Source organism: Dunckerocampus dactyliophorus, chromosome 6, assembly GCF_027744805.1.
Source record: "Dunckerocampus dactyliophorus isolate RoL2022-P2 chromosome 6, RoL_Ddac_1.1, whole genome shotgun sequence".
In the NCBI taxonomy this organism is placed as follows: Eukaryota; Metazoa; Chordata; class Actinopteri; order Syngnathiformes; family Syngnathidae; genus Dunckerocampus; species Dunckerocampus dactyliophorus.
Window position 1 is genome coordinate 12,912,593 of NC_072824.1, and position 23,595 is coordinate 12,936,187.

The following is a 23,595-nucleotide window of genomic DNA, read 5'->3' on the forward strand; positions in this document are numbered from 1 at the left end:
TTACCACTAAGCCTTTTGCTTACTCATCAAATTATGCGAATGTATGTATATATACAGTATGTGTACGTATGCATATTTATGTTTTTTTTTAAATAGCTACTGATCAAATTTGAGTGCTGAGGTTTACAGTAGTATTCTTGCTTGGTGCTTTCACTTTTCAACTTGCTGAAGTCGTCTTTGTGTTCATTAAAGCTGATAACTATGAACAAGTAATATAGCTATGCCAAAACTGTAAAAGCTAGTGTCAAGAATTATGCGGTGCAAAGCAACATTGGCTAGTCTTGCAACGTTTACAAGTAAAGTGGGGCAATAGTACAGTGGAGTTACATACTGTAGACCTGGTGTTAAACTCAAGGCCCTGGGGCCAGACATGGTCCACAAAAGGCTGGGAATAATGTGTCAATCACGCACTTCACCTTTTTTCTTCTAAATGTATTTGTTCTAGGACAAGCGTCTTAGAAAATGAACGTTGTATTTGTACTTTGTTTTTGAAAAAACAAATGTACTCCCTGCAACTCTAATATTGCCAGATCATGCAACAAGAGATAAAAATTTTTTTAATAAAAAATAAATACTTCAATATCTGCTTGACACCTTGGCTTTCCTCTTTTCTCTCTTGTCTGCTTGCTGGTTGTTTCTGTTGTTCTCTGCCCTCTTGACTCCGTCGGTGACTGCAGCCCTCCTGAGCAGACGATTGTCTGCTGTGCCTTCCCATGAGTTGGGGTCGATGCCGGCCTGCTTCATGTCATGCTTGCGGACGTCTTTGAACCGGAGCTGTGGCCTTCCAGTGGGGCGAGCCCCCTCACGCAGTTCCCCATACAAAATGTCCTTGGGGTTGCGGCCAGCAGCCATACGACGAACGTGGCCGAGCCACCTCAAGCGCCTCCCACTAAGAAGGGCAAACATGCTTGGGGTGCCAGCATGCTGGAGAACTTCGGCATTGGTTACCCTGTCCTGCCATCTGATATTCAAGAGTCGTCTGAGGCAGCGTAAGTAGAAGCTGTTTAGCCTTTTTTTCTGCCCGGCATATGTGGTCCAGGACTCGCAGCCATACAGGAGAGTGCTGAGGACGCAAGCCTGGTACACTTTCAGCCTGGTGTTCACAGTCAACAGACTGTTGTTCCACACACGCTTGTTAAGCTTGGCCTTGGTGGCTGTGGCCTTCCCGATCCTCGTGCTGATCTCGGTGCCAAGCGGTGTTACAAGCAACCCTACAGGGGCAGCAATACCTGCAATGTGGCCGTAAATTAAAACAAGTGACATGGCAGGTCTGTGCTTAAAATTGAGGCAAAGACCAGAAAATGTTATTATTGTTTATTTTTCATGGACTGAAAAATTTATTTTATAAATGTACAGATAACATATAAATACCAGAATAAAAGCTTTTTGCCATTCACCATTGATGAGTTTGATGCTGTCACCATCAAAATGTGCACAAATATTTTTGACACACAGGAAACAATAAGCCAAATGAAGCAACTGTTGACATATGGTAGCCCAATATTACCCTTCAGCTTAAGAGGGTACATTCTTTTGTGTGAGGAAACATTTTACCTTACAGGAACGACACTTCCATCTGTGCATAGCGTCCTTACCCCAAGAGCCTATGTAACAGTAAGTTAATAAGTTAAAATACTCTAACCCTTTCATCCACCAAAAAAAACAATAAATAATGTGTGTGAATAAATAATCAAGTACAACAAGGGAGTGAACAGACTCTTAAATTCACATCATTTTACAAAAAGGCCTCTTGTATGCCTCAGTCAAATATATTCCATACATATGAATAAACATTGACGATTTTGAATCAAATCCACCCACAGTGTCACTTTTTGTCACTTTTATAACACGGCGTGACCTGCAAAAGTGCAAGAATACTTCGTTTTGCCTTGATTGAATGCAAATATTATGTGACACACCTCTTGACTTGTAGTGCTACAGCCTTGGCCCGCGCATTGAACATTAAACTGCAACGCAGTGACTATTCAAGTGTACATTAAATGATGTAGACATATTCCCTAAACGTGTTTCTTTCTCAAGACCTACCGGGTAAATAAAATTGTTTAAGAGGTCAAGCAGAGGAGGTGGGTGAGGCTATAAAACACCCCATCTGTCAGGAGACGGAAAGTCATTAACTTCCCCGACGTCTGTGTGGTGCTGCTCTCCCAGCGTGAAGGTCAACTTGAACCTCATCCGAACTTTTTCCTGCCAGTCACGTATACACAAACATAAACAAACATCCGCACACGGTCAGCAGCATGCATGAAAATAAAAAAAACAATGTATGAGCAGGTGACAACAGCTCCAGGCTATAAACACTACCTTGTGAGGATTGGAAAGCAGCATGACCTGACTGATGACAGCAGTGGGTGCGATGGGGTTGAAGGGAGCCAACCGTGTACCCGAGGGTGGCTGCAATTTCACTTTCATTGTCTCAATAGAAGCACACACAAAACAAAGCATGTCAGATTGTAGGTCCACTCATTTGATTTATTTTTGATCAAGCTGGGAGATTGCTGCACAGCTTGTGATGATGTCGGTTTCTTACAGTATCTTACCAAAGTACACTTGAATGGCTGTGTGCAATAACTGCTTTTAAATCTCCCACAAATGTCATGGATATTTACAACAAACACACATGACGCCATATAAACTCTTTTGGCCTTTAACAGGTCTAAACAGGCTGGTCAAAAATGCAAACATAAACAGGAGTTTTCATTCATTTTATATAAATTATCCTTTTCAGGGTCATGGGCAGCTGAGTGTAGGCAAAAGGTGGCTGGCCCGTCCACTCAGCAATACAGGCAATTTCTAAGGGCGCCGTGGCGGCCACGCGGTGCCACAAAACCTTCAATTAGGGCAGCCGATCCCTATCCGATCTTCAGGATCGGGATCAGCTGCCGAGCTGCTTTATTTTCAGAGATCGGACCATGTAACGTTGGTAACTCTGGTCTACACTTATTTGGCATCTGCTGGAGAGCTTCATGAAGTTCCATTAATGAAATGACGAAATCATAACGCAACAATACCATGCAGACATGTCTGCGCTGTACTGTGGTGAAGTTAGTTTCACGTTGGATGTTGGATATTTGACTCCGTAGCTACAGCGGTAGTTCCCCCTCACTGTGGACTCTTGTGTCATGGTGCGGGGGGCTCGCACGGGAAGTGCTGCTCTAACCGCTGGCTGTTTATACTAGGGACCATCAATAATGCTTTGAAGAGAATTTGTTTTGAAAAAAAAGTCATATATTCTAAATCACACAACACATTGATCTATATCCATGTCAAATGATTAGTCCTACCCTAAAAGTATTTATCACGCCCATTTTTTCCAATTTTATCTTTAATTGGATGGAGTTTTATTTAATGTTTTATTGGATTAGGGACCTGACTCACAGAGGTTTGTTACAAAAGCCAAACAATATTGTTGGTCATGCTGTGTAATAAAAAAAGTATATTCAGCAATACTTTGGTTGCATTATTTTTAATGCTTTGAAGAGCTGTTTCATAATCATATTAATTTACACAAATTCATGTTTGTAACAAAAGCTTATTATCGGTATCGGATCGGCAAGACTATATAAAAAAAAAACAAAATCTGGTAGGAAGCCAAAAAATGTGGATCGGGACATCCCTACCTTCAGTATAAGTACATTCGTGTCGTGTTTATCGCTGTAAATTGGTCCCAGACCAGACTGTGATAAGTGAATTGACACAAAGTAGGATTCAATATTAATACATGGAATATTTTGGTAGTTACGGCATAAAAACCCTCTTTACAATCTTCTAAACATAGTTTTTAACATTATTACAGCCCTCTAGACATGAAATAACACCCATATAGTCACCTTTACATTTGGCCGGCAAAATGATCAAGTGCGTTCTGCATGCTGACTAGAAGGGCTTCTGCTGGAGAGAAATGCTAGTGCGGTGTCTGGAATGGCCTGCCAATATCAGAGATTTTAGATGCAGGCAGCTATAATCCGATACTAAGCATGTACATTTGATGGCATGCTAACAATAAATTAGCATTTAATAAATTAAAGATTGTAATTGTAAAAACAGTGTTTGATTTCTTTCTGTATGTAAAATCGCTGATGGAGAGTGCCACATTGGGTAGATACAATATGAAGAATGCAAATGATAGAATTCTAATTCTAATTCAAACTAATTAACCCTATGTGCTGATATGCTTCACCTTGGCAGAGCTGTGCCTTTGAAGATATCTTTGACAAGGAATTATTTTTGAGACAAACTCTTGTACTGAATCTTATTTTGATTATTATTTCGTATTTTATATGCAGGTGAACCTGATAATACAGAGTGCAGTACTGAATAAAAATGTGAAGTGACAATGGAATCAAAGAGGATTTACCTTCGGAACTGCAGCCTGCAGCACAATGTCACTGACAGGGAGTGGAGATGTATTCAGCATGGAGGCAACAATCACCAAAACATCCGGCCTGCCAGGCGGACAGTCACGAGCAAAATGTAGCAGCACGTGAACACCACTCTCGTCGTACACTGTGACAGGACACAGCTTACCTAAAATACAACAGCAGTGTTCAAGTTCATTTTTTCAAGCACGTACAAAGCAGGTCTGTTAAATTAGCGGCCACAGGACCTCTAACAAGGTCTGCTTCAAATACGTTTATGGTCAGTTTTCAAGTGTTTCCAGCACATTACAGCTAAATTATTCCTTCATTCTATTACTTTTCAACCTGATGGACTGCACTGCATTTATATTTATATATTTGACTCTTGTTTTTGTTGTTTTTGTTTTTTTTAGTTCATGTTTATTTATATTGTAGGGATGCAAGATATTTTTTTTCAAGCCGATACCCATAACTTCTTGCTTCTCAAGACTGACATTGATTAATTTTATATATATTTTTAATTTAGATTTAACAGTTGTTTGTAAACACCTGGAGGTAAGGACGACTCAAACAAAGATGGATTTGAAAAACTGTACAATGGTTTGTCCTAAACAAGTATCATGACATCATTACTATTAACAAAACATGAAAAAAATAGCGGTACAACCTCCAAGTGGCTCCAAGGGGGTTTACTAACTGACAAAAAAGCCGGTATCGTCAACGATGGTGAGAGGCTGGTCGTCCAGCGCCATCATTCCCATGATGAAGTCACAGATCGCTTTAGCCCTCAGGCCATCTCTGGCAAGCTTTTTTGCACTTTTCAAACACAGTGGCGATAGGAACAATCCCTGAGCGTTGTAGCAATGTTTGCATTTCAGGTGGTTGGTAAGATTTGGTGTGTTGAATACTGATGTTTTTTTTCCACTCATTGCATTGAATTTGGTGCAAATGGCATGTCTTCCTCTGAAACACTAGCACGCAAAATGTTTTCCTCTGAAACAGGATGTTTGGTGTGTCAATGTTGTTAAAGTCACAAGCAGCAGAAGAAAAGGAGGCTTGATTTTCTCACCGGAACGATACTCTCACCTCACTGGAGTGTTTTTTAAAAATTATCGGTTATCAGAGCTATTTTTTTATGTTATCGGATTTATCGGTATGACGTCATAATTCCTCATATCGATAATGATAATTATCGGCCTGATTTGCGCAACCCTTTTATCTACTTTTTTTAGTCATTGTGTGGTAGGTTATTTATTACACGGAGACTGCAAAACCTGACTATTCCAAGGATACAAATCACTGAAGCAGAACGCCTCTATTCAACCAAAATTTTACAGAGCAAAACACATGTATACCTTTAAAGTTTTACAAAACTTTGTAATTCCAATTGCTGCGCGTTTTGCTTTTTGGCGACACTTTTTCCAAAAGGACAGTCTTCAGTAGGGTGTGTTAAGAGAAGAAGAACATGAGAAGGGAAGAATAATCATTATAAGTTTCATCATGCTTTTTTTTTGACACTTCATCAGTAAGAAAAATACATCCGCATGCTAATGCCTGTGTTTTATTGATTTTACATAATAAATCTGTAATATTAAGAGTGGTGCACTTATTTTTACACTTGTATGACAGTTCATTATTTCCTGGAGGAAAAAACAACTTGAGATTGAGTCGACCCAAGAGGTTCCGCAATACAAGATGTCCCCCACACACATACACACACACATAGTTTGGAACTCACTTGGTCTGACAGCCTCCAATGGTACAAAGACATTAGCAAGGGATGCCTCTTCTCCCGTGTCTAAATTGTTCTGGCTCTGTATGATGATGGGGTTCAGGGAGTGCAACAGAACATTGTCTGCTTGACATCTATCTGGGGGGCAGTTGGGCAACCCACCTTGGCACAGGTGGTTGGCAGGAGAACACGTACCATCACGCTTGGCTGGTGCATTGTCAAAGTGCACCTCGGGTCCCCTGAGGGCATAATTAGACAGAGACAAATGTGCTCTGTCAAGGTAGCATAAGGTGCCAAAAATAACTGGTGTAAGAGGCCACAAAGGTGTGATAAACAATTGCTGACAAAAGCACAAAATTAAATCTTTAACCCTGGCATTTGATAGACAGAATTTAGGATCATAGTGCTAATGAGTTTTGTGGCTCAAGCTGTCAATTCTACCTTGGGTAGCAGGTAGACAGCAGGTAACACCCTTCAGCACTTACCTTTTACAACTGCTGAAATCAAGCAAGGCAATGTCTTGTAGACTGTGACCCAGAGAGGGTGGTTCAGACTGTGAAGGTTGCGGTGCAGTGGAGATCTGTGAGGTGGCAACATGGACAGTTGCTGGAGGCAACAGCGCTGTGCTTTGCGATTGAGGAGGAGACATTGGCACTCTTGAACTTGAGACTGGGCCGACTGGTGGCTGCTGGAGTGTGACAGATGGCAGCAGAGCACTGGGGAACAATGAGTCGAAGACAGAGGAACTTGAAGAGGGCGGAATTGTGAAGAACGCAGAACCTGCAGGTGAAGTGGTGTCAAAATGGTCCACATCCTGACTGCAAATCTGAATGAATAACAACACAATGAGACATTACTTTCCATTAATTAGTGACCTTATTCGGATGGACATACCTGAAATGGTTGTGGATAATTGCTCATGTTTCGAGGTTGCTCTGATTCATTTGTAACAAGTCCATTGAGCCCTGTTATGAATAGAGAACACATTATTTGTTCACAGCTTAGAGAAAAATAAAAACAACAAGGTCAGTCAGTTGGGCGTAGGGAGTACGGGTGGTAGCGAAGATGAGGTCAACCTTGCTTATTTATCCCTGTGAAGTCAGGACTCTTTCAATTATTAAGCAGAACAGACCATCAAACTAAACCTGAACAGCAAGGTACACCTGTACAACCTAAGAGAAAGAGTACAATATACAATAAGTATGAAATATTTAGTTTGTAAAAAATAAACTTTTTGACTGACACTGACTGACGGCATAAATTTTTCCAAGTGTCCATGAGTATGCTTATACTCTGCAGTCATGTTGTACTGCATTGCATCATTTTATAAATTGTTTAAATTCATTTAATTTTTAATTCTTTGCTTCAAATACGCCCAGCGACTGGCTAGCGACCAATCAAGGGTGTACTCTGCCTCTCGGCCAAACTCAGCTGGGATAGACAACAGCGCTCCCGTGACACTGAGGACAAGCCCTACAGAAAATGGATGGATGGATGCTTTAGCTACAGTATTTTTCTCCTGTGCTGGAGCTAATTAGATTGTGCAGTCTAATTAGAAAATCAATTAGAATAGTCCACACTTAATGCAGATTAGCAAAAAAAGTAAATCATGGCTAACTTTATGTGCAATGCAACTAATGAACTAATTGATCGTTCAGAATAGATCAGTGAAGTATATTACATACCATCACATCTTTGAATATGTCTTCTGAATGCCTTATATTTCTATTTTAGTTCATTTAGCCATTTATTATGGTTTGAAATGCTTAATTTATGCAAAAAAAATTAAAATAAAAAATGAATTTTACATAACATGCTGTAATGAACCAGAAAACAGCATGATTTTTTTAAATTAATTAAATACATTCTTTAATCAAATAAATTAAATAATATTTGTCTCCAACTGACAGCAGCCTCTCTGACAGTGCCATGCTGAAAGTTACCTAAAGACAGCAGCTCTTCATCCAGCAGAGAAAACGATGCAGAGGCTTTGTCGGCCTCTTGTTCAGCCACACTGGATCCACACAAAAGATCAACGTGCGAAAACACAGATGATGCAAAAGGTAGTTGGGAAAAATCTGGGTTGTCCAGATCCGTTAAATCAATCAGACTCTCTGACTGAGCTGTGCAGCTAGTGTCTATTGCAAGGAAGGAGAAAACATACATTTAGTTTCTCATGTCATGTCTCATGTTGCTTTTGCTTGGCTGTGAAGCAAAGTTGGAAAGGTTAGCTCACATCTAACAAGTCAAAATATCATGGCACACACTAGAGGCTTGCTGTATTAGATGAGGCTTTTAGATTACGTTTTTGCTGACCTCTGACACCAATAATGTGAGGAAGGTGGCATTTTGTTCAGGTGACAGAAATATTAAAGTTCTCAGGGAACACAAATGGAAGTAGTCATCTGTTATTTCTAATTGGGAAAGTCTATGTGAATGGGACACAAGCAATGTGTTCTTTTTTTTTTTTAACCTGTCCTGTCCAAGGGAGTGTTGGGTCCGGTTTCAGCAGGAGATTGCTATTGATTATAGCAAAGTTTATGTTTGGGGAAAGGCGAGAGTTTTCTTTAGTTTGCAAAACAATTCTAAAAAAAAATACTGGAGCAAGTAATGACCAGAATGCTTTGTAAAACTTACTCAGGCAATTAATCAAGTCCTGGTGCTTTCTTATTTGGCATCTGCTAGAGAGCTTCATGAAGTTCCGTTAATGAAATGACTAAATCTAAGCTTGATACCTGCCCTTTATTTAATTTGGGTAATTATATCATATTGAAAAATGTTTCAATGTCTGGGATAGATGGATTGATCTGAGGTGTACATTAGTTTTTGTAAAAGTCTCGAAAGATACGAGTTCATTTCCTCCAGGAGTCCAGTGATATTACCACCTGAGTCCTTAATGGAGGGAATAGCGCTTTTTGCTTTATAAATTTTAGCTGGTTAGCTAAGTATCTGCCAGGTGTGTTGCCATGCTCAAACCTCTCCAAGCATAGCCTCTGCAGTTGGAATTGAATTTTCTTATCAGTAATTTTCTTTAAATCTAGTTTTAGTTTTCTTAAATTGGTCAGGGTGTCCTCATCTTGTGAGTCAGCACAAGCGGTTTCAAAGAGTTAGATTTAACTCTAATTCCAATAATCCTTCCCATCCATCCATCCATCTTCTATGCCCTCTTTGTCTTATATAATGAATAGGCAATTCTTTTACAGCGCATTACTACTTTTGCTGTCTCCCAGAGAACACTAGCCGAGATTTGTTGTTGTTCATAAAGGCAACAAATATTGTCCACTGTGTCTCTTTAAATAATGATGTATTCAATCGCCAGCATTTGTCTGGTACACTTACAGTTTGGTTAGTGAAGAAGAGAGAAACTGGAGCACGGTCACTAATGGTGATGGGGTGTATGTAAATGTTTGATATGTCTGATAAGATTGAGCTACTTGTTAAAAGCAGTCAATACAAGAGTACGGTAAGTGTGGTGCACTGGTAAAAAGCAAGTGTAAGTGTATTCCCTGTGAGTATGGTAACAAAAGTGCCAAGCATCACAGAGACTAAAATTACCCATATATTTCTTAAGTATCCCTGCTGATTGATTTTTTTGATCTCCCAGCCAAGCTGGACCTATCTATATCTGGATTAAATACTAAATTGCGACTAAGCAATATGTTCTTACCTGAGGTTCTTGTAAAACCCTCCATAATCCCAGAACATACACTCAGGTTGTCCTTAGAATATAATGATATTGTCAGAAATTGTGCTGTAAAACTCAAAATTAAACCTCAACACACAGAAAAGAGAAAGACGTGTGTTCATGTCTGACATAAGGATTGTGGATGATGGAAAAAATTCATTCATTCATTCATTCATTCCTTTAATCGTGCATGTAGTAGTAGCATGCTTTTATTTTGATGGCCGGATTTACCGGGTACAGGAAGTTTTCCCGACGAGAATTATTTCGACAAAAGTAAACATACACGACAAATTGTTTGTGTCAACATCTACTCCACACAAAGAAGAACAAGATTAATTGGATGAGATAGTTCTACGGCTTGTTTTGTCTGAGGTGGACAATAAAGAAAGCTACATTGTGAAATAAGCCTTGCCGTTCTTTTGGACCCACTCTTATACAAAATACCAAAGAATGGAAGTTGGACTACCTCAAATTCTCAGGTTTTGGACGGGTGTGATACTACAAGTGTGCACGTCTTATGGCGCTCACAGAGGTCCAAGGAATGCTCGGGTTGTTTGTATGTATGCTCAGACACTTGAAAAATGCGAGGGAACATCGGCGCTAAGGGTGCACTTCAAAAAAGGCTTCAGTTCCCAGATGCTGTCCACACAACCTTGCATCCTAACGCAGTTGTGTTCTCCACTGAAGGAAAAAAGATCACCCTTGTGGGGCTTACTGTGCCATGAGAAAAGGGGCGTGAAGAGGCATTTGAGAGGAAGTCTAGGCATTACAAAGATCTGGTGCATGACTGCAGGGACATAGGATGGCAAACATGGTTGTACCCAATTGAGGTGGGGTGAAAAGGCTTCCCAGCTCAACCAGCCTGGAAGTTGCCGACAGTTGTGGGACTGACAGGAAGTGAGAGAAAAAAGACGGTAAGAACACTGGGGGAGGCGGCAGACAGAGCCAGGTGAGAGGAGGTATGCTGGCAGCCAGGAGGGAGTGAGTAGTAGCTGGCCACCACTGCTGACCCGCCAGCAGGAGGGTGTTATGGTTTCAGGTCAAAACACCTAGTGAGTCTAAAGTCTGCAGTCATTATGTAATGATGAAGAGGAGAAGCATTACAAGATGTATGTAAACACAGTTTTATAATGAAACAACAATTCCACAGCAAGTGGCAAGCGAAGTAAATACCATGCTGTGGAAAAGGGTGTGCTATGGCATCCTATTTAGGCAGGTTGTCTGGCTGGTTACTAAGCTCAGTCTTATTCCATGTGAGCCACAACCTTTTTAATGATCAATTCAATTACAGTGGTACCTTGGTTTTTGTAGGCTTCGGATTTCAACAAAAAGTATTGCCACAAATGTGTCTCGGTTTTTGTACACTGTCAAATAAAGGTAAAAGTGATGTTAAATGTTTATGTAACTATTTAACTAGTCATTTATATACATTTCTCTTTGTTTTCGGCATGTTAACGTATAATTATTTCCTATAATACGTGTTTTAATATTTTTGGGTGTCTGATTAATGGAACAGATTAATTGGTTACATTATTTGTTATGTTCCAGTTTTTGTCTGACCTTTTTGAACGGATTGATGTGGAAACCGAGGTTCCACTGTGTATAAAAATCACACACATCAATATTTTAAACTGTTCAGTGTACAGTGTACCTTGTGTGACTGCTGATAGTGTTTTAGAGTCTCCATTGATGGTCTGGCCTTCCATTATCTTCTTATATGAATTAATGACATTGGAGAGGTCATCATTTGCTTGCAGGATGTCTCCTAGATTATGCAAGCAGGTATGAGATATAAATCATTACATCTCTACTGCCAAAATCAAGCCCATTGTTATCAGTGTATTGTAGTTCTAAGAAGTGAATGAGCACTATATTACATGTGGCAACATCAGTAGCATTGCTGTTATGTCAGTGTCAGGCCTCCGACAAAATATGCATACAAGCACAGGATTTCTTACCCAAGTAAGTGTCGTTATCATCCGTCTCTGTAGCTAGCTGACACACTGTTTGTCTCAGCTTGTTACACTCACTGTACAACTCCTGCAACAAAAAAGCAGCAATGGGGTTCAAGTGAAAAGCAGTCAGTGAAAAATAAAAGTTAGTTTGCAATAATTTTGTGGTGGACAACAAACCCTAATGAGATCCTTGTCACCATCAGTCGAGCTTTCGGGACTAAAGTAAGTAAGCATCTCATTAAGAAGTTTGACACTGTTGTTCACCGCCTCCACTGTGCTACTCTGCTTTGAAGCTTTCTGTGTCCTCAGTTCATCCTGCAACAGTGAAGTACACAGAACTTGCTAAAGATGAGCCATTTTTTAACTCTCAATCTCTCTAAAGGAAAGACATGATTTAAGGACAAAAAGCTGTACCTCTTTGACCATGTTCTTGATGAGTTGATTAGCCTCCTGCAGATCTGTTGGCTTTTTACTCTTGAGCAGCTCTGCTAACTTCTGCAGAGGACAAAAACAGAACAGTGTGGAACTCAGCCATAGACTGCACAAATGATTAAACAAAACAACAACCCTGACTGCTGCCATGAATCAAGTGCTGTCAACACACAGAAAACGGGGCTTGCTTTGGTTATACCATCCATCATGAGCCAGTGGGTTAAAAAATTATTTACTTATTTTACATTTTCAATAAGTAGCCAACATTTAAAGAAAAAAGACAGGACCACGAGGCCACTGTTACTGTCTAGTAATCACATTACTGTATTTCCATACATTATGATTAGGAGAATAGCATCCAAGTAGTGCTGTCAAAGTTCCGCGTTAAAGGAAGTTTCCTTTAACGGCACTATTTTTTTTTAATGCGCGATTAATGTGTGCACGTCCTGTTTGACCCTCTTACCTTTATGCATTCCCACATAGTATCAGCATTTGGAACCAAATGTGAGGTGAAAGAAAAAGGGTAAAAATACAGTACAGTAGTAGTAGTACTGTGCAGCGTGGGACAAAGTTAGAAGGTGCGTTCAAGGACTGTCAAATAAAAGTGGGACTCTCATTAAAAATGCAAAAACTGTGGGATTTCTAATTGTATATTCTTTTTTGAATAAAATAAATATTTAATGTAGTTATCGTTGCAGTTGCGTATCGAATTACCACAAACATATTTTCATCCCTACTTAGTATAGATAAAACCTTTTTTCATCTGTGATCAATTATGAGTTAACTCTGGATGAAAAGTGATTAATCACGATTAAATATTTTAATAGATTGACAGCCCTACATCCAAGCTATCAAAAGTTTATTGCAAGACATATGTTATAACACAGATAAATCTAGTTAATGATTATGTATCAGCTTGACTTGTTTACCCTGACCATTACTAACAAATGCATGTTGCACACTGTTTCTGTTGACCTTGAAGTACCATGCAGGGGGAACTATAAAGCAAGAAAACAAAACAAATGTAAATGCACATCAAACAACAGAGTACACAAATAAATGTCTATTTGTCACAATTTGAAAAACTTTATAAAAAATGTAGTTTGACCCAACATTAGATGATTGCCAGTCACGGCTTTCTCTCACCACTGTCTGGTATTCACGTACATATCCGTGCCATGGACACGTAAACAAACGCAGTCTCAGAGAAGCGACAGACAATATGGGTTCATTGTGGTTAAGATAGGCTCTGAATTAGAGAGTTTCTAAACTTTACCAAATCGCTATTGCTAGGTGACAACAAACATGGCTAATGTGCGTGTGTGTGTGCTGCGTAGGAGCAGTAAGTGGGCAGAACATAAGACTTTGCGGGTTAGTTCCCCCAATGCCGTACCTAACCAAGGTAGACAGCAACTTTAAAATGCAATTGACAGGTGATCTTTGCAGGGTCTCACCACAATGTTAACACATGTTGCAGCTGTCCCGTGGTTCTGAATAAGATCGTAGTAGTAATAGAAAGTGGAAGGAGGGTTGGAAATGTTTTAGGTTGCTGCAACATATGTTCATTCAGTGTCAGATTTAGTCTGTAATTTCTCCTAAAAACATAATCCAGTCATAAAAGAGTGAGGTCACAGCAGCTTAAGTACAATATGTGTATTTACTCACATAGCTACTGAGAGTGATTAATGCATGTTCTGTTTGTAGGACCTTCGACAGCTATTAAGGTGTCATTCACACACCAAAGCCTCACTCACATTTGAGTTTCTATCTTTAATGATGATCTAAAGTGGGAGAAGGAAAGTGTGCTGAGTGCAAAGTACATTTATCAAACAATCCTGCTGTAAAATAATTCCTCTTACTCTGCTTTTGTGCTCATCATCAAACACTGGATTCTTGGGCTTCTCAGAGGAAGATGGGGCTAATGCAGCATCAAGAGGGATCTCAGGGTCAGCTAATACAATCCCTGGAAATATAAGTGCACTTGTCACATTTGAGAACTGGAAACTAATTATGCTACATTGCTGAATAATGCATTGAGATGTTCAAAATATATACACTCACCCTGAGTCTTTAACATCTGATAAGCCTCAAAGATTTTGGTTTCCTCAGGAAGATAAATGGTCCAACTGTAAATCATCTTGATCACTTTTGACCTCACCTTCTCAGAAACTTTGTCTCCTAGATACTGAATGATAAAAATAAAATTAGCTTAGAATGCCATATTTAAAAGTAATTGCAAAGCACTGATGCTACTTACTTTGGGTGATATCACTTTAATGAGCTCATTTAAAAAACGAAATTTCCCAACTTCATTCTGAAATCTTTGGCCGCAATTCTTCATACAGGCCCCCAGAACCTACAATAAGTAATCAATGTAAATAAATAAATGTACACAAAAATTCTGGGTGTGCTTGACGTTAGGGCTGGGAATCTCAGGGTACTTCACGATATAATACCATATGCAACAAATGGTTCTTGATAACAATAACATCTCGATATGGCGTATATCACACATATACAGTCAAACCTGTCTTAGCGGCCACCTGCATAGAACGGCCACCTGCCTATAGCGGCCACTGAAAAATCCCCCGCAGGAAATTTACGTGTTATGGACCCTGTGTATAGCGGTCACCTGTCTAACACGGCCACCCATTTTGTATCCCTTGGTCAATATCTGACTGCATATAGCGGCCAAAATGCCGACTCCAGCAGAAGCCTCATGCACAAAAAAGTTTTGTTTTTAAGGAATGAAGCCGTCATGTGTAGACTTTAATTACTGAGTCCTAGTTCGACATAAAAAAAGCCGTCTTCTTACTTTGCAATGCCGCCCTGAAAAGATTCAATGACAGCCAAACCGGTAATCTTCCCACTTTGCAATGCCGTGAATAGATTCTAAAATAGCCAAAACACCTGAATAAAACATCTAAAATATCACTTAATTGCCGACTAATTAGAGATTAGAAGCCCATTCAATAAGAAAGGAGCGAGGGTATTGTTAGTTTACGACAATCTTCGCCCTCCTCCGCACTCAATTGTTCACGCACGCACCCATTCATGACTGCTTCACGCGTATCCTGTACATATATCCTCGGGCTCGTTCACTAAAATTTGTATTTCTTGCTTTTAAAATCGTGTTTTAAAAAAAATCAAAGATGGAAATTTATGACGTTCTGCAGGACAGGAGCGAGCATCCCCTGTACTGCGCTCTTATTTGGCGAGCTGTGCCTTCTCCGGGGAGGAAGAGGCAGCCGCTTCATGCCTGGGGGCCGCGCAGCTGCGGTCAATTAACCTTTGTGGCGGATAAAAGGCCAGCGCCGTCGAATGTGCGGCGCTGTTTCATTGTTGTTATTGATATTACTAGTTTCCTCACCGGAGCTGTTACCTAGATTTACCTACCTGTTTATGTATCAACAGAGCGTTTTCCCCTATGTCTCTTGGTTTTGCTCCAGTCTTTTTGTGAATACATGTTAATATGTGTGCGCACAAATTCAAAACGGCCGCCAACCTGTCTATAGCGGCCACTTTTGCCGTTTCCCTTCAGTGGCCGCTATAGACAGGTTTGACTTATCTGAGTTTGTAGGAATGAAACAAAAACAAACAAAAAATACATTTCATAGTTTATATTTTGCAATATAATTTAACCAGAGTACAAACAGCAATAATACACTGTTAGTGCAACATAACTGTTAAATGGACTGTTTTAGGTGTGTAACAAGCAGTTTGTGTTTATTTATTTGGATTTTGGATCCCCATTAGCTGCAGCAGAATCTGTTGCTATTTTTCCTGGTGTCGGAAAGAACATATAAGAAAATACAACAGTATATAACATACAATTATTATACCATTATCAATGACAAAAAATCATCTTAAAAATGTATTATCGTAACTGATAAAACCATTAATAAAAAGTACATATAAAAATCCTACGATATATGAATGAGCAAATAACATCTCACTATAGGAAAGTAGGATAATCTCAAATGTTCATAACCTTGCAATTCTGCAATTATGCATTTTCTAACAGCAGATAATAGCATTTTTAGGTTTGAATTGAAATATTTATTACAGTAAATTCTCAGGCTAGCGAATTGTTTTGCAGAATTAACATTTTTAGCAGAATATTAAATCTGTATGGGTCTGCTATCAGTTTAATAGGTTTGGGAAGAAGATTCAATTTGTACACCCAGCTACAAATAAATGTTATTTTGCTTTTGACACTTAAATCAAATTCATTTATTTGCAGAAGCATGTCTGGTGGCATAATTATGTATGTCTGACTTAAACAATAAATTCGAATAGAGAGTCCGAGAAGTTGTAGTGACAAAAACATTAATGAATACAGATAATAATGAGTATAGAAGTCTGTCAAGCACCAGTAACTACATTCATTTCTGATGCATTAATTTAGTGCTGGTGTAATAATCACAGTAAAGTACTAGTCATGCTACTGTTTTGTATGGTTTGTAACATCCTTGTATTTTCTGCAGTGATATTAGACCATACAGTTGGACAGTGAGATTACTTGAAATTCATTCAAAAAACACAAAATCTGATGTCTCGAACAAAAACATAACAAAATAAATATTTAGCACTTGGATGAAAAAAAAATCAGAATTTCTCTTACTGGCCAGAGTTTTTTCTGTGAGTTCAGGGTCTCCGGGTGGTAACGAAAGAGGTGACTGCGCATTGTTTGTCGTGCCGCTCATGTATCGTATTTTCGTGAGACACTTCTTACACACTGTAGTCCTTATACATTCACCCATCCACACTACAAAAGCTAAAGGGAGTCCACACTTTTGATTTCAACGGCATCCACTTTCTTTAACTTCACCACTCCATATATTAGCCGATATACACTGCTCAAAAAAATAAAGGGAACACTCAATTCACACTCAGTCAAAACTGCTGCGTCGTTATTTAAACTGTCCACTTTGGAAGCAATACAGTTTGACAATCAATTTCACATGCTGTTGAGCAAATTGAATAGACAACAGGTGGTGTCTTTTTCCACTTTAATTTTGAGTGTGACTCGAAATCCAGACCTGCGTGGGTTAATAAATTTGATTTCAGTTGTTAATTTTTGTGTGAATTTGTTGTCAGCACATTAAACCATGTAAACACCAAAATATTTAATAATAATACAGTCAAACTGGTCTATAGCGGCCACTAGAGGGAGTCTGCAAAAGTGGCTGCTATAGACAGGTGGCCTCTATAGACAGATTGGCGTCCAGTTTGAATGTTGACCAGTAGAGGCAAAAATAGAAAAAAAAGGGGGGGAAAAATAATAATAATGTTGACCAGTAGAGGGCACTGCGGACTGCGGATAAAAGTTGTACAGCACTACTGGCTTATTATTATCATGGTTCATGGTTTTAATCCTGAACATGCATGAGTCAAACAGTAGCACATAACATCGTACAATTCACAATTTTGCATGTCCAAAAAGGAGTAGGAAGAAGCAAAGCTTATTTAATCCTACCCCTCATCAGTTTCACATCAGTTGCAATACATTTATTCACCTCTTGTTCTTCCAAGTGTATTTTGTAGGTCTACATGACAATGTAGTGCAATCATAGCCAAGGTTTTTACTTACTAAAAGGAAGCTAGAGGCTTAATAATAACTGATAGAATATATCCACGACCCACAGAACAAAGCTGTGCTAGTAATGTCTTACGCTTGTTTTTAATATTTTACTTTTTATACGGGTATATATAGAGTGGTTATATAGAGTGTCATTACAGCTTTAGTTCATCCGGAAGTGACAGGAAGTGAGGGTGGGCGTCCCGAGCAGGAGAGCTAGGCTCAGTGCTAGCTGTGAGTTTCGAGAGAGTTGGGAAGTGTGTTTATGTTGGCGTGGATGTAAAGTCCTGCAGTGTTCTCCTGTTAATAAAGCCATTAAAGTGCATCGGCGACGTGAGTCTGTCCTTCCCCACAACAAGCGGCATTACAGTATTGACCAGTGCACACCAGGAAATAAACGGTGTCATTTCTTACAGGCATTGGCTGGACAGCTATGTAGTGGGGCTTGTTTAACCTTTGCCTTGTGGGCGAGCAGGAAGGAGAGACGATGCTGAGAGATGTGTGTGTGTTCTGAGCTGCTGTGTGGTGGCCGCGTTCAGTAAATAAAGTTGGCAGAAGCAACAGGAGAAGTTTCCTTCTTTGCTTCGGAGCTGAATAACACTGACAAGTTAACAGACTAGTAGCGAACGGAAAAGAAGACGGCTTTGTTTGTGTCGAATACAGAAGATGAGGACTTTGATGGATTTGTGGATGAGGATTGATGAAAAATAACGTGAGTACATTCTAAAATGCTTCAATTAAGTACAACCGAACTCAGTTTTGCTCCCGCTGCCGCATGCATGCTAGCGTTTTTTTTTTTTTTTATTGTAGCGTCGCTGGGAGCATGTCCTGTTCCCAGCCTAATTTGCGGTAATGTTTTGGTGCAAATGCTCTTAAAGTTACATGTTTGACCAGGAAATAGCAAGCTCAAAAGAAGACGGCTTTTTTATGTGGAACAACTGACAGTTTGTGTGGATCTTGTGAATGATTGTGACTGAGCTAGGACTCTGTAATTAAAGTCTACACACGACGGCTTCATTGATTGAAAAACGAAACTTTTTCATGCATGAAGCTTCTACTTGAGTTGGTAATTTGGCCGCTATATGCAGTCAGATATTGACCAAGGGAGACAAAATGGATGGCCGCTGGCCGCGTTAGACAGGTGACTGCTATACACAGGTTCTATAACATGTAAATTTGCTGCGGGGGATTTTTCAGTGGCTGCTATAGGCAGGTGGCCGTTCTATAAAGGTGGCCGTTAAGACAGGTTTGACTGTATTTCATTAATTTAGATCTAGGATGTGATATTTTAGTGTTCCCTTTATTTTTTTTTAGCAGTATATTAGCGTCCCCTAAGGTTAAATATCGTGATAGTTTGCCATATTGATATTTTGACAGACTCCTACTTGACACATATCCTTGGAGACATCAATTCAGCCAGCATTACAAGGCTTAGCTCGGCATGTGTTTAGATTTCTCTTGGGCTTTTTGTGAGATTTATTCCAAATACGACCACAGAAATGTGCCATTAAGGGCAAACTAACAAGGAAAATCATGGTGATGATGGCTAAAGAACCGTAAAGTTTGCCAGACAGTGAACTGCCTTTTATTGTGGTTGTTTTATTAATAACAGCGGCTAACTTACTTTTATACTTATAAGACAGATCCATACTTAAAAGAAAACTGCACTTTTTTGGAATGTTGGTCATCATCCACAATCCTTATGTGAGACATGAACACACGTCTTTCTCTTTTCTTTTAAAAAGAGGCAGCATTGCTGCCATGGCACATCACACACACACACACACACACACACACACACACACACAGACTATAATAACACATTTACCGTTTTTGTTGCTATTCTCCGATAGTATAGTGGTACTTATTCCACCGTTGGAAGGCAGAAGGTGCGAGTCCGATCCTTACACCGGACATCGCGCTTAAACCAAAATATGCAAAAACTGATATTTGTCCCAGTTCACCCCTCGTCTCACCCCTAGACTCAACTGACATACTGATTCAATGACCTACTGCATACAATAATATTGAAATGATTGCATTATTTTATATGTCCTTTGGTGTGTGCAGGACTCTTTTACGGACCTTTTATGACTCTGTGATGGCCTCAGCCATCTTCTATGCTGTGGGCTGCTGGAGAGGGGGCAGCACGGACAGGGACAGGAGCAGGATAAATAGACTGATCAGGCGAGCTAGCTCTGTCCTGGACGGTCCTCTGGACTCCGTGGAGGAAGTGGGGGAGAGAAGGATGTTGGCTAAGCTGACATCCATCATGAACAACACCTCTCACCCGCTACATGACACTGTTGTTTCCCTGAGCAGCTCCTTCAGCACCAGACTGTTACACCCACGGTGTAAGAAGGAGAGGTTCCGCAGGTCCTTCATACCGACCGCTGTCAGGCTCTACAACACCTGCACCACCTGAACCATGTTGTAGACACTATGCTTTCTTTACACTGTTCTCTTTACTTGTCTTGCTGCTGTAACAAGTAAATTTCCCCGCTGTGGGATAAATAAAGTACATACAATACAATACAATATCTTTATCGAAGTTTAAAATAGCTTTTACAGTATATCTTTAAAATATACAGTCAGTAAATAATGAATGTGAACGTGTGTCATAATGTGGAAAGTAAAGTGAAACCAACATTAAATCAACTGTAAATAAAAAAAAAAATCAACTACTTCTGAGGAAGTAGTAAAATGTTTATATATTGTATCTATGTGTATTGATGAGGTGCTTCCTTTAGTAGGACAACTCAGTAAAACAAATAGGACATTTGACCTGCAGAAAAAAATATATAGATATTTTCAACTAAGAGTCACTGAAATGCAGATGAATTCTGTCAGCTCTAGAGGAGATGAACTGTTTCAGAGGAACGGGATGAAATAAGGAAATAAAATCATATGGCTTATTTTCCAGATAAGATCAAAATGGTCCCACACGGTGAAAATCTTTCTTTTCTTTCAGTCTCCATGTCACACTGGATTCAATGGAAGAATTGTGCTTCAAAAGATTTGTTCTTATTGCTGAGACGTTGCACCCCGTTGACAGATGTCAGACTCGCTTCCTTATAAACACACTTTGGCGCCTCACAGACAGGCGAAACAGCAACACTATCGATCACGTGACTTTTTCTTAAAGCGGTACGCGCACCGACACGGGATTTCGCTCTTGAGCTCAACACATGTGCCAACGCGTCAATATTCCCGGTCCCATCACTAGGACACACCTATTTCGCCTACAAAGGCTGCTGTTAAAACACCTCCAAAAACCTCCAATAAGGTTTTATATATACGTACATACTATAACCATGTAGTAACGGGTACATTCATGATAACATGTAATACTTACAGTATGTTGCCGTACTTTTTTTTTAAATTTTAAGCATTACTTGAAATTCCTTCCTGGGTGCGTTGATTTCACATAGCAACATAGAAACGAATGCTACACCTACGTTAACTTTTCCAAAGTCCAAAACTAAAACACATCAGCAGTGGCGGCAGCTCCACTATGTAGTGCTACTTTTTGGTAGTAGCCTAAGGCGTTGTGAGCGAGCGTGTGGTGAAGCTAGTAGCTAGCCAGTGTGGTGTGGCAAGGTGTCACTACGCAAAAAAAGTCATTCTTCACTGTAGCAATGTTAATAACAATAACAACAATGTCGCTGTAGCTTGGTCAATATGAAGGTCACATTATGGAATTGGTGCATTGTTGGCGGTTTTTGGATTTTTTTTCAGAAGGCTTTATCGACGGAAGAGATGCTGCATTCTTAGCTGCTTCTTTTTAGCTGTTTTTATCTTTCGAACGCACAGAAAAGAGAAAGACGTGTTCGTGTCTCACATAAGGATTGTGGATGATGGGCAAAATTCCCCAAAAAGTGCAGTTTTCCTTTAAAAGTGCCTGTACAGTTAATTAAATGTTATGATGATGGTTTTGAATGAGAAAATAAATCCAAATATATCAGATGTCAACTCCCCAAGGACAGCGTAAGGATATAGAAAAAGACAGACCATCAAGGCTTGTAGTGCCTCCCATTCCTGTGGCGAATGGATCTTGTGGACCAACAGTCGAACAGATATTTGTGGTCTGGAGAAGTAATGGCACACAATACAAACAATTACAAAAACCGCATAACACAGATCTGTCAATGAGCCATGTGTCCACCACCACAATGACCAAATTGTGTAGCTACATTGTACTAACACAATTTGGTATGAGAATTGGTCTGATTCATAACCATACCCCTCAAGCTCCTTGTTTATTTGGTTACAGAATCCCATGATATTCTCCCAGTCTTCTTCTCGGTTGGAAGGACTAGTAGCTTTGTCTGGAAGGCAGTGAAGAGAAAAAGTATAATGCGGTGAAGTTCTACACCATTGCAAAAAAAAAAAAATCATAAACATATTGTTCAGAACATTTCTGACGCTATCAGAATCAACTGAGAATAGCTTAAGATATATAACAGGGATCCCGTTTTGCGCATATAATGTGTCACATCTTCAACACAAGCCACACAGCAGTGATCCGCCGAGACTTCAACAGACTTACAACACAAGTGCACACAAAGCGAGTCTGCGACTGCTGTCAAGCCTGCAGGCTCCTGGAGTTTCAAATGAAGACGTGTAACTAACAGTGAACAAAAATGTGTCAAAACACAATCCAAACTTACAAAATCCAAAGCATGAAGCTGTTTTTTTCTGCTAATGACAAAACAAACGCTGCGCAGCTTGTCGGGTTTGCCAACAGCTGTATGACTAACCTTAGCTACTTTAAAGTCAATACAGACATATTATCAAATAAAACTTTTTAAATGGGGATTTACCTCAAATTTTGGTCACGGGCAGCGATGCAGATATGACGCTAACACACACATTTACTCTATGTACGTAGTTTGTAGGGAGAAAGGGGACTTTTAAAGTACACTTACTTAGCCAAGACTCCAGCGACTCCCTACCAGCCGCCATGTCGGCGCTCGGATAAAAACAACGCCTGTTGGCTGATACGTTCACATGCTTTGGGACAAATGAGTGTCACTACCTTACCTGTCACTGATTGCTCAAGTGTCAAGAATTATTAGTACCCGTCTACATTTCGTGATAAGTCTTGTGGTCTTGTGTTGCTAGACACAGTCGTAACATACGACACGGACAGTAACGTTACTTTTGACGTGCACAAGCACCATCCATTTTTCAGTCATTTACAGTTTACAAAATAAACACTTTCTTAAATTAGAATGCATCATGTGTGCATGGTCTGGTTTAATGTGTATAATTAATATTAAGAGGAAATTAAAGCATGTACATAAAGTTATAATGTATACTATGTTTTCATTTCCTTAATTTACGTGTTCTTTTATGAAATGTAATTTTAGACAAGTAAATCTCCTTTTAAATGTATTAAAATAATTAATAATTGATACTCATACAAAATAATAATTTTCTGCATGTACGTATTAAATAATAATAATAATAATAACACGGCCATCCCTCGCCACTTTGCGGTTCGAATTTCTTGGTCTCGCGCTATAAAAAAATATAAATTATATTAATTTTATATTAATATGAGGGATGTCCGATGTTGGCTTTTTGCTGATATAAACGATATGCCGATATGGTTCAATTCTCAATTTCGGATTCCGATATCAACCGATACCGATATGTGTAACATCACATATCTCCTGTCTTGGAATTAACACATATCTGTTAAACTAATGCATACAGCCTAGGCAATTAGCTTCTCGACGTGGCTGTAATCAACTTCAAATCTAATTTTTAAGCCTTTTAAACTCACGGACTGGAGATTCAGGACAAGATAAAAGGTATGTAGGATATAA

The 23,595-nt window shown here is 39.5% G+C and overlaps 1 protein-coding gene across 5 annotated transcripts; it reads right to left on the bottom strand.

Moving 5' to 3' along the window:
- Positions 1–1,334: 1,334 nt before the first annotated feature.
- Positions 1,335–22,810, bottom strand: gga3a (golgi associated, gamma adaptin ear containing, ARF binding protein 3a). 5 transcript variants are annotated; one of them, XM_054778027.1, is made up of 17 exons: positions 22,690–22,805; positions 22,005–22,089; positions 21,773–21,848; positions 14,438–14,536; positions 14,242–14,365; positions 14,040–14,143; positions 12,163–12,243; positions 11,926–12,063; positions 11,752–11,833; positions 11,445–11,558; positions 8,052–8,246; positions 7,003–7,073; positions 6,594–6,934; positions 6,115–6,347; positions 4,376–4,545; positions 2,323–2,433; positions 1,335–2,205 (listed from the first exon to the last, which is right to left on the bottom strand). In XM_054778027.1, exons 1-17 carry the CDS (start codon positions 22,724–22,726, stop codon positions 2,095–2,097), a joined length of 2,172 nt encoding a protein of 723 aa, XP_054634002.1. In that variant the 5' UTR covers positions 22,727–22,805; the 3' UTR covers positions 1,335–2,094. The 5 variants fall into 5 exon arrangements, 4 of the variants coding, with proteins under 4 accessions (XP_054634002.1, XP_054634003.1, XP_054634004.1 ...); XM_054778028.1 differs by having other exon boundaries at positions 22,585–22,732; XR_008570594.1 differs by having other exon boundaries at positions 2,160–2,205; positions 2,323–3,944; positions 22,690–22,810.
- Positions 22,811–23,595: the final 785 nt, after the last annotated feature.